The sequence below is a fragment of the Phascolarctos cinereus genome, unplaced genomic scaffold (genome assembly GCF_003287225.1).
Source record: "Phascolarctos cinereus isolate Bilbo 61053 unplaced genomic scaffold, phaCin_HiC Scaffold_5;HRSCAF=322, whole genome shotgun sequence".
In the NCBI taxonomy this organism is placed as follows: Eukaryota; Metazoa; Chordata; class Mammalia; order Diprotodontia; family Phascolarctidae; genus Phascolarctos; species Phascolarctos cinereus.
Genome location: NW_027555958.1, coordinates 183,289,666 through 183,304,318, shown reverse-complemented (window position 1 = coordinate 183,304,318; position 14,653 = coordinate 183,289,666). Strand labels below are relative to the sequence as shown.

The window sequence follows — 14,653 nt, the reverse complement described above, 5'->3', positions numbered from 1 at the left end:
AACTAGTAAGCGTCAAGTGTCTGGTCTGAGATCACATTTGAACTCAGGTCCTCCTGACTCCAGGTCTGGTGCTCTATCCACTGCCGCACCTAGCTGCCCCCGGAACAATCTTTATAAGTCATGGACTCAAGTTACACTGCTTGCCTGCCTGTGGATGCTCATCAGCTTATCTATATCCTTCCTGAAATATAGTACCCACAACTGAACACCAGAACTCCAAATGTGGCCTAATCAGGGCGGGATGTTAGATTTCTCTCCATGCAGCTAGTCTCATTTGGCTCATATCACAAAACTTGCAAATATGCAGGTCTCCACATGCCTCAGGGCCAGAATGTTTCTCCTCTTCCCTTCCCTTCTCTCTCCTCCTTTCTAGGTAATAATGCAGCCATCTTGGCCATACCAGGAGATCTGTATCACTTCTAAAGTGATTCAGTAGAAAAAAAAATTACATCCATTTTAATTCAGCTCCAAAGAATTCAAAACAAGCTTCAGTTTGCTCTAAATATTATTTGCTGACAATAAGAGAAAGTATCACTACATTCAGCATGTACCTGAGGATAGAAGAGCTGGCTCCTAGTGAGCATTCTCTTTCTCAGAAGCAAGAATCAATTCTGGTGAAAATTTCAGTGATTTGTATCATTCTTGCCAAGCCACTTACAAAGTTGTCTGAATGCAGTCAGTACATTTTCTTAATTTCAGCTTCTCAGTCATCAGCAATAGAACAAAGGATAAGAGCACAATTGTTTATTTAAATTCTCTAGAGAAATAACCTTCTCTATTCCCCACTTCTGCCCTTCCCCGCCCCAGACCAGCAGAATGCAGCAATATGGTTTACATCCTCCTTTTTTCCTGGAACTTCTTACGAAGTGAAGGAGTTGTTCCAGATGCAACAGATAATGGTGCAAAACTGAATAAAATTGGGCACAGAAGAGGAATTTGCAACCTGCACCAGAACTGGGAGCACCCACACAGATGAAAGCATTCAAGTAACTTTGGACTGAAGGAAGTCTAGTTTCTCTCAAGTGAAAGAAATTTACAAATTACAAAGATAGCAATGCAGCTTAACAGGGCTAAATGATGAAGGAAATAAACAGCATTACTGAATAGCAAGCAGCTAGAAGGGCCCAGAGTAGGCTGTTCAAATTATGTGCTGTAAAGAGTTGTCCAAGACTAAAAGGTCAATTGCCAGTATAGCAGTTCCATCTACTGGTGAAACAAGAGAAACTTACACTTTGTCTTTTTTGGGGGTGAGGAGAGGAAATCCTTGTTTTCCCCATCAAGAGAAGGGCTTTCAGAAACAATGGAGCTCTTCGATAACTGGTGCCCAAGGACAGGCCCAATGCCTATGATTTATATTAATATGTAATGTATTATTCTTTCACTGCAGATGGAATTCCACTTTCAGGAAACAAGAAACAGTTGAGTGATGGTAGCAATTAATTAGTATAATATTTGCTTCAAAACACAATCTTATCAATAATCAAAAAAAAAATTTTTTTTAGGCAATTGGGGTTAAGTGACTTGCCCAGGGTCACACAGCTAGTAAATTGTTAAGTGTTTGGTCTGAGGCCAAATTTGAACTCAGGTCCTCCTGACTTCAGGGCCAGTGCTCTATCCACTGCGCCACCTAGCTGCCCCAATAATCAAATTCTAAAAGCTACCAATTGATAGGTGTGGTATAGTGGATCAAGCACAGGGCTTGGAGCCAGTTAGAACCTGGTTTCAAATCCTGCCTCAGACCCTAGCTGTGTTACTTTGGGCAATTCACTTAACCTTTCTGGACCTCAGTTTCCTTATCTGTAAAACAAGAGTGTGAGGCTTGATGGCCTCTAGGGTCTCTTTTAGCTTTAAATCTTATGATTCACTGATTTGATCTGTGGTCTATTCAAATCCAAACAGAGGTTTCCTGTAATTGAACACTCAGGTTTTTTGAAACTTTAGAATAGGGTTAAATGTAAGTGTTTCCAAAAATCAGCTCCTAAAACATATTCTGATTCAAGCTCATAGCATTATGCATCTAACAAGTCATTGCTAAAGGAAGCTGTACTAGCATCTCCAGAATTTTTCCCAGTCTGGGTCAGTATTCCTAGGGCTCCCCTGGAAACTTTTTGCCTACTGTTGGGAAATGGACTGTTAGTGCCTCATCAGCCTGTTTCTGGCCTCTTTGTTCAGCCCCATTCTGAAGAGCATCTCTTAACAGCCAGCCCTGCGGCCCTTCACAGCTGTCTTTGATGTCATCCACTGAGCAGATTTTTCTCAGAATAAATAATCATGTGTCTTGGAAGTTACCATCTAATAGATAAAGTTTAACTTTTCAGGACAGATATGATCTTTAATTCGTGGTGAGGAAGTCAATACTATGATAGTAATTAGTGCTGATTTTACTCACTCTTGTTCAAGTCAGCCTGAACGAGAAGTCTCATATGGATCCCATCTCCAGACACGTACTGTAGCCCACGAAGGGAAGAAGGGACAAGCCTGACCTCTGGTGGAAAGTTGATTTCTCTGCACTGTTCGAGAGTTTTCATCTTCAGTACTGATGGAGTTATAGAAACATCCACGGGCAAGCTTCCTTGTTTTGGCTCTCTGTTAATTGAAAAATAAATTTTTTTCCCATTAACTCAATTTTAAGAATATTGATTAAGCAAATCTAACATTAAATGCAGCTAAACCAATTATAATGTACCAAATCATACCATGCTTCGATATTTGCCCAGATCTACAATCTTATCAATGTGGCTACTCCCTACAACAGTCCACACATATCTTCTCATCTTATCCAACTCCTGTCCATGCCTCTAGTAAATCCTCTAAGAAGACTGTCCATGAATTTCCTTCTATCTTAAATTCTTCCATATCTCCAACCCCTATAGTATCTTCTATTCTCATAACAAAGAAAGCTTATAATATGGGGTTTTTTTCATATATAGGGCAGCTAGGTGGCACAGTGGACAGAGTGCCTGGAGTCTGGAAGGCCTGACTTCAAATCCAGCCTGGAACACTTACTAACTGTATAACCCTGGGGCAAGTCACTTAACCCTGTTTGCCTCAGTTTCCTCATCTGTAAAATGAGCTGGAGAAGGAAATGGCAAACCACTCCAGTTTCTTTGCCAAGAAAACCCCAAATAAGGTCACAAAGAGTCAGACATGACTAAAACGACTGAACAACAATTGGCACCAGCATTATAATGTGTGTTTTTCTTTTTGTTTTGGACTGGACCTGTAATTTCATTGATACAAGGAACTCCCAGGTGAGGCAACTACTTCTACCAATGCAGATGGGTACTTGCTTTGCCACTTGTGATATTCAAGGGCACTCAAGGGTTAAATGACATGAACATGGTCACAAGTATGTGTCAGAGGCAAGGTATGAACTCAGGTCTTCCTGATTTTGAGACTGGCTTTGTATCCACTACACCATAATGCCTACTGTCTATGATGGCTTACTTATATAGCAATAAAGGGAGTTTAATTCAACAAATATTTATTAAGAATCTGTGTTTCATCCTAGGGACACGACTCTGTTTTCAAGGAGCTTAAAGTCTGATAGAGAGAAAGAATGAATATACCAATAATGCTGAAACAAGAAGAATGAGACAAGTACAAAGGAGAGATTTAGGAAAAATACCAAGAGATTTGGAAAGGAGAGACCACTTTCAGCTGCAAGGGAATGGGAGAAGAATGTGTCTAGGTAGGGGCAGGATCATTACAATTTAGTTTTGTTGAGAATGATTCAGGTAATTTGTTATGCAATATTTTAACAAAAAACATTTTTAATATGCAATAGAAAAAGCCTTAGAAAATTTCATAGGTTTAACGTCTTTTTTGTGAGTCAACTTAAATATACGTGGGTCATAGGATCATAAATCTAGAAACAGAAGGCATTTCAGGGGTCATCTAGTCCAACAATGTCATTTTATAGAAAAAACAGGCAAAAAGGTTGAGTAGTTAGCTTTCTTCAAGTAAAACAGCATGTAAGTAGCAGATCCGAGACTTGCAGGGGAAGGATGATTTTAACAACTTAGATCAAATTTGTTTAGGTTTGGGTTTGGTTTTCCACTTTTCGTGGAATTTCTGAGAAAAATTCAGAAATGCAAAATCATCAAGTCATTGTTATATACTTCCCTACTCTCTAACTCTGGGCAAATCAAATCCTTTGGACAAAAATAATGTAAACTAACACAACTTTTCACATTGTTTGGTTGTTTTAGTTATATCAGTCATGTCCAACTCTTTATGACCCCATTTGAGGTTTTCTTGGCAAAGGTATTGGAGTGGTTTGTCATTTCCTCTCCAGCTCATTTTACAGATGAGGAAAGTGAGGCAAATAGGGTTAAGTGATTTGCCCAGGGTCACACAACTAGTAAGTATCTGAGACCGGATTTGAACTCAGGTTCTCCAGACTCCAGGGCCGGTGCTGTATCCATTGTGTCACCTGGCTGCCCCTTTTTATAGGGAAAATATAGATCCAACTAACAACATAGCTGCATCACACATTCAAATCCAGAAATAAAATCACAAAGTTACAGAGTATCCTAACCTGGAAAACTCTTAATCCCACTGCCTCATTTTACAAATAAGAAAATTACTTATTGTAAAAAACTGCAACCTAGCAAAAAAACGTGCAGTCCCTTACTAGAAATCTCACCGGACTTGCTGTGCTAAAATCCCAGCTCTGATACTTTATGATTTATTTATTTATTTATAATACTTTATGTTCATGGACAATTCATTCTCTTCTCTAGTCCTCACTTTCTTCATCTGTAAAATGAGGACTCTAGACTAGATATCTCTAAAGTCTTTTCCAATCTTAATTATGTTAATGAGCCTATAAATAATATATCTAGTGCAAACAGCCAAAAACACAGGCTTATGAAGTAGGAAAAAACTCTCCAAAGTCTATGATTTTCATAAGCGTCCTGCACTCCTCATAATATAATAACATAATATAATATACAGTTATAGAAGGTTAGAGCTGGAAAAATCTTTAAGATGACTCACCCTTTCAATTTATAAATGAGGAAAATGAGACACAGAAAAGTTACATGACTTGTTCAAAATCAAAATCAGCTGGCTTTATCAGGTTAAAGTTAAGTTGTCTGATGATCGCCATTTAGCTAGCACAGATCAGATTTCTTGGCATTATTTCATTCCCATTTTTTATTTGCAGGTTATTTCAGATTTACACTGATATAAAATATTTATATGAATATTTTAAATATAAAATATTTAAATTATCCCGTATGCATAACAATTAATCCAGCCTCAATTAGGAGAACAGGAAGGCTCCTTTCCAATTCTCCTACACATTGGTTCACTTTCATACAAAACTAGTTTGGGGAAGATCTAACCAAGCAAATTTATCCAAAGGATATTTAAAGAAGACAAGTAGAAAAAAATATTAAAGACCTGCAAAATTTTTTTATAAAAAACTGTTTTTAACTATTGAGTACAATAAAGCTACCGTCCTTGGACTCCAACATGAACCCCAGAGCGGAGAAAGAAATGTCATTAAAGAGAACAAAAATGGGAAAATCAGCTGGCTCAGATCAAGTGTACAGAGAGGAGACCCGTGCTGGCAGGTACACAATAGGGAAGGTTTTATGGAAAATTAATAATAACTAATATTATATGTGTATATAGTGCTTACTATATGCCAGACACTGTGCTAAGTGTTTTACAATTATCATCTCATCTGATCCTCACAATGACCCTGGGAGGGTAGGTGTTATTATTATTTTCATTTTACAGATGAGGAAACTGAGACAAATAGAAGTTAAGTGACCTGCCCAGAGTCACACAGCTAAGAAGTATCTGGGGCCATATTTGAACTCAAGGCCCAGCCCTCTATCCACTGTGATACCTCACTACCTCGATATTCACAATATATTTAAAGGAGTGTAAGATACAAAATGGGAAAAGTTTTGGACCTTACCTTTAAAAGGTAACCGAGGGAACAACTAACAACCTACTTTCCCATCTACATAAATGTTTATAAAAATCATCTGAATTCTAATCAAGGACATGTTCAGTGAGGACATACTAAGAGGAAGGCTTTAAGAGCAATACTGCATGTTAGAGCGCATCTCTGCTGTCACCAAACTGGCTAAAAGATATCAGAAATATAAAATTCCACTATGCTTACTGTTACTTGATTATAAAAAAATCATTTGACCCAACTATAAAGGTTCTCTTCCAATAACATGTCTCCTGTATGTATATACACAGTATCATTCAAGATTCCTTAATGAGATAATACAACATGAAAAGCATCTATTAAGCACCTACTATGGGCTAGCACTTCAGAAACAAAGAGAATGAATAAAACAGTCCCTACCTTCTAATAGGGAAGACCACAAATACATATATAAGCATATATGCAGAATAAATATAAAGAGACTCAATACAAAGTAGAAACAAGCAGTCAGGAGAGCAGGAAAAATTTCATGTAGAAAAGGTGGTGTCTAAATCGAATCTTGAAGGAAGAAAGGAATTCTTTATGAGGCACAAGTCAGGCCAGGTGAGCATTCCAGGCATGGAGGGCAGCCACTGAAAAGGCACAGAGATGTGAAATGAGAGTGTCACATCAGAGGATCAGAGAGAAAACTGGCTTGGTTGGGTCATAGAGTACAGGAGGGGAAGGAACATATAACGAGGCTGGAAAAAACAGTTGAGGTTAGGTTTTAAAAGCTAAACAGAGTGGATAGAGCACCTGTCCTGGAGTCAGGCGGACCTGAGTTCAAATCCAGCCTCAGACACGTAACACTCACTAGCTGTGTGACTCTGGGCAAGTCACTTAACCCCAATTGCCTCACAAAAAAGAAAAGAAAAGAAAAGAAAAACTAAACAGGAATTCATACTTTATCCTAGAAGCAATAGGAAACCACTGCAGTTAATTAAGTAGAAGCCCTTCAAAGAGTATTAGATATAAGGGAATTCTATGTGGACAGTGAGTCTCCAGATGATATTAAGCTTTAGAACACTGAAGATTATCCTAAGAGATCCATAAGAACTCCAAAGAATTTGGATTAACATGCACACAAGAAAAGTCAAGTGGATGAAGAGTGTCTATTGCCTATATTATGACATACAAGTGAAAAGACAACTTATAAAGCTTACATGTATGTATATCTACACATGCACACATATATGTATGTATATGTGTGGATGTATATGTATTCATATACTTATGAGAGCTATGGAGACATATAGATCTATATCTATACATTAGTATAAATATGGATGTGGTTGTAGATATAAATGATAACCATATAGAATGCACATCAATATATATGGATAGGACCAAAAGTCGAGCCCAGAACTAGACAGAAAAGCAAATCAAATGATAGTTAACTTTTTCAAGAAACAAAAGGTCACCTTTTTAACACCAACATTTTACTGGTGGTGTTACATGGATGCAGGACAGGAAATATAACTCTAAATAAATGAAAATAAATATCATGAAGAAGACAACGAAAAGGCTTATAGTGGATGTGAGCAGAGGACAACACGCAACAAAAGGAAATAAAAAAACAGGAGCAAAGAATGTTACCAGAGAAATATATGTTTGAAAGATGGACTTGTCACACAGAGAGTGTAAGGGATAACTGAGGAACAGCATGTATGTACAATAGCATCCTCACCATGTCAAGAAAAAACAAGGGAAGTACAGCATACTTTTCTTGCAAATAGGTAATAAAACCTGGGCAGCTGGGTGGGGCACAGGACACAGCTCTGGGCCTGGAGTCAGGAAGACTCATCTTCCTGAGTTCAAATCTGGCCTCAAACACTTTACACTTACTAGCTGTGTGACCCTGGGCAAGTCACTTAACCGCGTTTGCCTCAGTTTCCTCATCTGTAACATGAACTGGAGAAGGAAATGACAAACCAGTCCAGTATCTTTGCCAAGAAAATCCCAAATGGGGTCATGAGGAGTCAGAAACGGCTGAACAACAAGTAAAACTTGTGTTTTTTCTTATTGATTTGAAAAGGTAATGAAAAGACAGTGTACAATTAATTTAAGTAGGCTGTCAAAAAGACCAGCCATGCTGCATTAGAGTAGTGGAAAGAATGCTGAATTTGGAGTCAAGGGACCTAGAGTTATACTATCTTTATCTGTGTGTCTTACTACCTGTGAAATCATTTCCTCTGCCTCCACCAGGATGAACAAGAAGTGGTAAAGTCTCATTTGTTTCTAATCCTGTTACAATAAGACTTGCCTGGGGACTGGAAAGGTAACCGGGGTGAGGAATAACAAAGGTGAAGGGGATAAGGACACACCCAGAGACACTCATCCCACACCCTCCATTCAGAGGGCTATTTGGAAAAGCACCCAAGGATAAAATAGGTTTGTAGGGACTCATGCCAATAAAACATTGGCTTGGTATAGGATAAGACAAGTTCCACTTTTTTTTTAAACAAAAACTAGTCATCTCTTCACGGACCAAGTGACACGAGCAAGTCAAGATAATCATCTTTTTATCAACATAAACAGCATTTTGTTTTGGAAATACTGTAGAGATTCTAGTGGGGGAAAAAACTATGTATTATACTTTAGAGCTTAAATTCAAAGGAGGAACGCGAACTGGGGCTAAAAAGAGGGAAGGAAGGGGAGGGGAGAAGGGAAGGCGGAGGGACAGAAAAGGTGGCCGGACTCCCAGGGTTTCCCCCAGCCGGAATGACGTCAGAAACTATCGCTCCCATGCGCCTGCAGCTTCGCCAGGCTAGGCTTCCGCCTGCCTCCAGAGGCGTCAGCCAGTTAAACGTGCTACAGAGCTCTCCAGAGCCAGTGCACAGCCTATTGGCTCAGCAACCACGCGTCAGGTGCCCCCAGCTCGTCATTTTACGCAAATTGGAGCCTTTTCCTGCCCAGTCACATCTGCGTCCTGGGGGATGAATGGATGCCCTGGTAGGGATCCAGGGCACAAATCCATAGACAATCCTCCCTTCCCCACCCCTCGCTCGGGCGCCCAACCCCTTCCCTGACCCAGCTAGTGTAAGGCTAGAGACTTAGACGTGGATAGCTTTGTACCGGATAATCAGCAGTGCGTTCTGCAGCCGCTTCCTAATCTCCAGGAAAACGTCCATTGCCTGCGTCCCCTGGCTTCTCTTCCTGCGGAGTAATGAACTGGGTGGGGGTGGGGAGTGTTGGGAAGGAGGTAGGAGTCCAGTGACTCACGCTGCCCCAGCTCGAGAGCCCACGGGGGTGCGGCAACCCTCACCCGCAGAGGAGTAGGAGGAGCGCGCTGGGCGCTCCGCCCTATCCGGAACAGCTTCTAGCGCTGAAGGCTGTGGCTCCTCGCTGCAGTCTGGACTGGGTACCGCGCTGCCTAACTAGGAGAGGAGAGTAGGGGTTAGGGGAGTGAGTGTCCAGAGGAACAGATGGAGTTGTAAAAACTGATGGGATAGGGGCGGCTAGGTGGCGCAGTGGATAGAGCACTGGTCCTGAAGTCGGGAGGACCTGAGTTCAAATATGGCCACTTGACCCTTACTAACTGTATGACCTGAGCAAATCACTTAACCCCAAATGCCTTAAAAAAAAAAACTGAGGGGATGAACTGTAATGCAGAGCATTATTTTACCATTTAGGTAGTAGGGCCCTTTAGGCAATGGAAAGCAGAAGTTGCTGCTTAATCTTGCCCCAGACCTCTTTCCTCCTAAATCTAAACAATAGTGAAATGTACTCCTGCATAGCTTAAGCACAGCCCATACCTCCAAAGCAAATGGATAAGAAAACTTGCAATACAATGGCTTTAGATAATTATATTTATACCAGAAACCAGGACACCTGGTCTGGTTTGTGTGATCCCTGACCTGTAATGATGGGATGCTCGGATGCTTGTGCTTATACTTTTGCCCCAAAATGCCTCCCTAGTCTCAGAAACACTATCTCGAACAACCACTCCCCAGCCCAAGGACCCTGTGCCTAGCAGTATTCATGCATGGGCCTCAGCAAGACCCTTATCTGGCTGCTCAGGCCACAGCCCTCAGATCATATCTCTGGACGCCTCCATTGTAAGAAAGTTTGCAGAGCATTATCATATCTACACAGAGGGAGAAGGGTGTCCTTGACCAGCCAGACTTCAAAGATCCATCCCCCTCCCTGTCCTGTATACTCCCTATATAAACCCTAGCTCTACCCCTGATGGGTGCTGCTTGATTTGGATGTGAATATCCCTGGCAGCCGCGCGCTAATAAAGTCCACAATTTAAAATTAGCCTGGATGGTCAACTTGCTAATTTTTCGGTATAACAGAACAAGTAAGCAAAGAGGGAGAGTGTGGGTACTTCCTTTGTCTGACGCCATCATTTGCAACTCCTTCGTTTTCTTAGGATCATAAGATTCAGAGTTGTTGGGACATTTAATCCAAACCATTTCACAGATGAAGAAACTGAGGCAGCATGACATGGTGGATAGGGCAATAAATTGAAAGTCAGTCAAGAAACATTTATTGATCACTGTGTGCCGGGCAGGCATTGTGGTAAGCCCCTGAGGACACCTAGAATGGCAAAAACTTGAACCCTGCCATCAAGGAGTCATCCTGTTTTAGACTAAGCAAGTCCCTTAGTCTCCGTTTCTTCATCTGTAAAATTAATTATTCAGTGGCCTCTTCAGATCCCTTCCAGTTCTAAATCTGTGATTTTATGAGACCCAGAAAAGGATTCTGAATAAGATCAAACAACAGACAAGTTGCAGAAAACAGGATTTGTAAATGTTGTTTTCCCCCAGGGAAAATTACTATTTGGTTAATGATAGCTCATATTTAATTTGAAACTTTGCAGTTGATGATTTCCTCTCAGCAAGCGTGTAAGAGAAGTATTCTTATCCTCATTTTACGGATAAAGAAACTGAAATTTCCAAGAGGTTAAATGACTTACCCAAGGTCATGATGTTAGTAAAGATCTGAGCCAGGACTTCAACCTTCAACTTCAGTCACTCTATCCACTATTTTACACTCTCTCTCACTGATCTGGTGACCACAGGGGTTGCCTATTTCAAACCCCCCCCACACTTCACAGATGCACAGAGGCCCCACAGACATTAAGAGACTTTCACACAACTAAGGCATAGGTTCCCAAAGTGGGCAATACCACCCCCTGGGGAACGCTGGAACAATGGAGGGGGGCAGTAGTAGCCTCCTGTGCAGTTAGGGAGTGTTGAATAAAAATAAGGGGGCAGTGGAAGCATAAGAAAAGAAGAGAAGTGAAGAAAATTTTTAAAAACCATTTGTACGTGTTTCATCTGTTGTGTAAGAGTATTTTCCAAATAAACACCCAAAAAGCAAGTTATAACCCTTTAGAGGATAACGTTTTGTTGTTGGTTTTTTTTGTTTTGTTTTGTTTTTGTTTTTGCCTAAGCAATGGGGTTAAGTGACTTGCCCAGGATTACACAGCTAGTAAGTGTAAAGTGTCTGAGGCTGGATTTGAACTCAGGTCCTCCTGACTCCAGGGCCGGTGCTCTGTCCACTGTATCACTTAGCTGCCCCAGGATAGTGCATTGTTGAAAAGTCTGGCATGCATCTGCAAGAATATTTGCGTAGAATGACTTGTTTGTGATACAATGCTATAAGGGCAATATCATGTCATCGAAATTTCAATGCAGAAAAAAACTACAAACTTGCAATAAATTATTAAATTTAAGATGAGTCATTTTTTAAAAATTTTATATTTTTTTGAAATGGTGCAAATTTAAAAAAAACTGTTAAAGGATTAAAGAAAGTAGATTTCCAAGGGTGTGCTAAGTAATTTTTTTTAAAGAGGTGGTAAACCAAATAAATTTCAGAACCTCTGAATTCGGACAGGGCTAGGATTAAAACCCCAGTCCTCCTTACTGTTGGACAAATCACATAACTTTCTGGGGCACCAAGGATAAAAAGAGAAGCAGTTGAATAGGGTAAAAAATTGTATCAAATTTGTTATTTGTTATTCATATACTCAAAATGTATGAGCTAGTATATAAAACCAAAAGTTATTTACCATTAAACAAAAGGTAAAAGGATATATGCAATTCTCAAAAGAAAAATTGCATACTATTAATAACATATTATTAAAGTGTTCCAAATCACAAATAATGTTACAAATGCAAATCAAAACAACCCTGATGTTTCATGTCACACCCTGCAAACTGGCAAAGATGACAAAAGAAAGTAATAATCTGTGTTGGAGGGGTTGTACACACCAGTGTATTGTGTCAACCTCCAGAGTTCCGTCTAAGAAAGACAAACAGAATTAGGTTATATGTATGTTTATTTCTCTCAAGCAAGCGGGTATGCATGTGGAGATGCAGTTGGAACTGAGCTTCGGGGTTAGGCTGCACAGATTATAAAGCCATGAAGCAAGGAAGTGCCCTGACTCAGTGTCTGGCCTTTTGTCAGCCAAGATTACAGTTCCCAATAAGCAAGGAAGTGCCTCTAACTCAGAATATCTGTGCATTGTTAATCCGGTCTTGTGGTTGCAGACACAGTAGGAAGATTTTGGGGTTCACTCAGAGAGTGTCTCAAAGGATCATTGCTTTGTCAGTCCAGGAAGGCTCAAATAGTCCTCTCTGATTGGCCAGTCCAGGTTCTCAGCCTTCTTTGGGTGATGAGGACCTCAAGTGGGTCTCACAATTGTTATTAGAGCTGTGATGATTACAACAATTTTTGGAAAGCAATTTGGAGTTAAGTAAATAAAGTGACTAAAAGTTCATACCCTTGACCCAGAGATTCTGGTATTAGGTTTACACCCTAGCGAAGTTATTAATAGTGAAAAAAGTACCCATATACACCAAAATATTTATAGCAACACTTTTTGGGATAGCACTCACGTGGAAACAACATCTATTGATTAGGAAATGGCTAATTCTTCTAAGGCTTCAATTTCAATTTGAAGGATTGGATTAGATAACCTCTAAAATCATGGAGAGGTATGGTAATACAGCGGAATGAGCATTAGACTAGAAATCAGGGACCATCTCCAGTCATCCTGATCTATATCTTGCCACTGGACCCACATGACTCTAGAGGAGAGAGTGAGGCTGGTGACTTCGCTCAGCTCTCTCTCACTTAAATCCAATTCACTTGCAAGTCATGGCATCATCTTCCTGCTGTCACTGGTCCTCTTTGAGAATGAAGGACAAACAAGAAAACTAGGAATAGGAAAAGTCCTTTGAATGCTACCTCCAAACTCATGAAAGTCATATAATATGACTTCTACAAGTCTGTTTCCTCATCTGAAAAATGGGGATAATATCTGTAGTACTTTCAAGACCATAGAGAAGCTCAAATGAGATAATGTATTTAATCTGCTTTGAAACCATTATAAAATGTCACCTATTATTATCTCATAGCTCTGGCAGTCAATGATTCCCCTAATGGTGCATCTTCTATTCCACCATCTAATGGACAAAATCTATGACATTTGGTCATCCAACCTCTAACTTAAATGTTTCCATCAAAGGACTCCATTTAAAGAGGGCACTCAGCACAGTTTTTCTCCATTACCCCCTAGCTATGTTGATTTTAGACTTTTCTGGAACTCCCATAATACTACCACAGGTAACTTTCCCCCCTCCTCTGGCTTTTCAGCCTCCTTTTGTGGGCTGTCTCTCCCCACCCCACCCCCTCTAGATTGTGGACTCCTTAAGGGCACAGATTGTTTTTCTTTCATTTGTATTTGTATCTCTAGCACTTACCACTGGATGCCTGGCACTTAGTAGGTACTTTACAAATTCATATTGACTACTGACAGGAAGATCACTACCCATTTCATTTTGGATCTAGTGGTATCAAAAATTATTTTGGTATCCATTGGTATATATGTGCCAAGAAGTTCGCAGCCATTTTAGTATTTGTCTTTTAAGGAGTGGTTAATATAGATAAAGTACAAAATACCAAAACCCAGTGAATCAAGTTAAGAGAAAAGAATGAATGAAGCATAATGAATGAAGAAGAAGAGGTGACTAGCACAGACAAGTTAAAAATGGAGTGTCAACCTGAAATAAAGAAAACTGAAAAACAGCAAAAACTAGGGTTTTCTAACCAAGGCAAGGTAATTGCAATCCAGGGCCACCAGGCAGAACTAGGGTGCAGGAGTGCCCAAGATGGGCCGAGGTGGGGCAGAGTTAAATACACTTCAATAGGGAAGGAGTCTCATTGGAGGCACAGCCTGGAGAAGCAGTTTCATAAGCTGTTTTTCATAACAACCAAAAGCCCTTTGGGAAGGCTGGGGGAGCCTTGCTAGTGGTGCTCCTTTCTTTTTTTAATGGTTTCGATAGTTCTCTTTTGTGAAGGGAATTATGGTTTTCATATTAATGGATATGATATTTATAATGAATATACTAATAATTTAGATTTTTCAGAGCTGCCTCTCCCGGCTTGTGGGTCAGTAGCTTACAACATAGCTTGAAATAATCAATCAAACTCTTGACAACACTCTCGCAATCATTGCATTCTTGTGCCTGTGTATCATAAGTGGAGCAAATCAAAGATTGGAGAACCTGTTCCCCTTGCAGAATTCTGGTCCTGTGCCCCACCAAATAATGACCTCCAAGGAACTGAAGCAATACTGTTCCCACAGGACTCCAGAACACCTGTATTATGGACTCCTGGGCTTGTCATGGGAAACCACTCAGGCCCTGGAAATGATTGTTTGTAATCCACCTTTCCACTCTCCCT

General features: G+C 40.2%; 1 protein-coding gene across 1 annotated transcript in view; it reads right to left on the bottom strand.

Annotated features, from left to right (window-relative positions):
- The window catches only part of UBE3D (ubiquitin protein ligase E3D), a 200,386-nt gene extending 191,165 nt beyond the window's left edge, over positions 1-9,221 (bottom strand). Inside the window, exons 1-2 of the mRNA XM_020969935.2 lie at positions 9,032-9,221; positions 2,390-2,586 (exon numbers count right to left, since the gene is read on the bottom strand). Coding sequence (XP_020825594.1) covers positions 2,390-2,586; positions 9,032-9,087 — 253 coding nt within the window. The 5' untranslated portion in view covers positions 9,088-9,221. The remainder of the gene's footprint in view (positions 1-2,389; positions 2,587-9,031) is intronic.
- Positions 9,222-14,653: the final 5,432 nt, after the last annotated feature.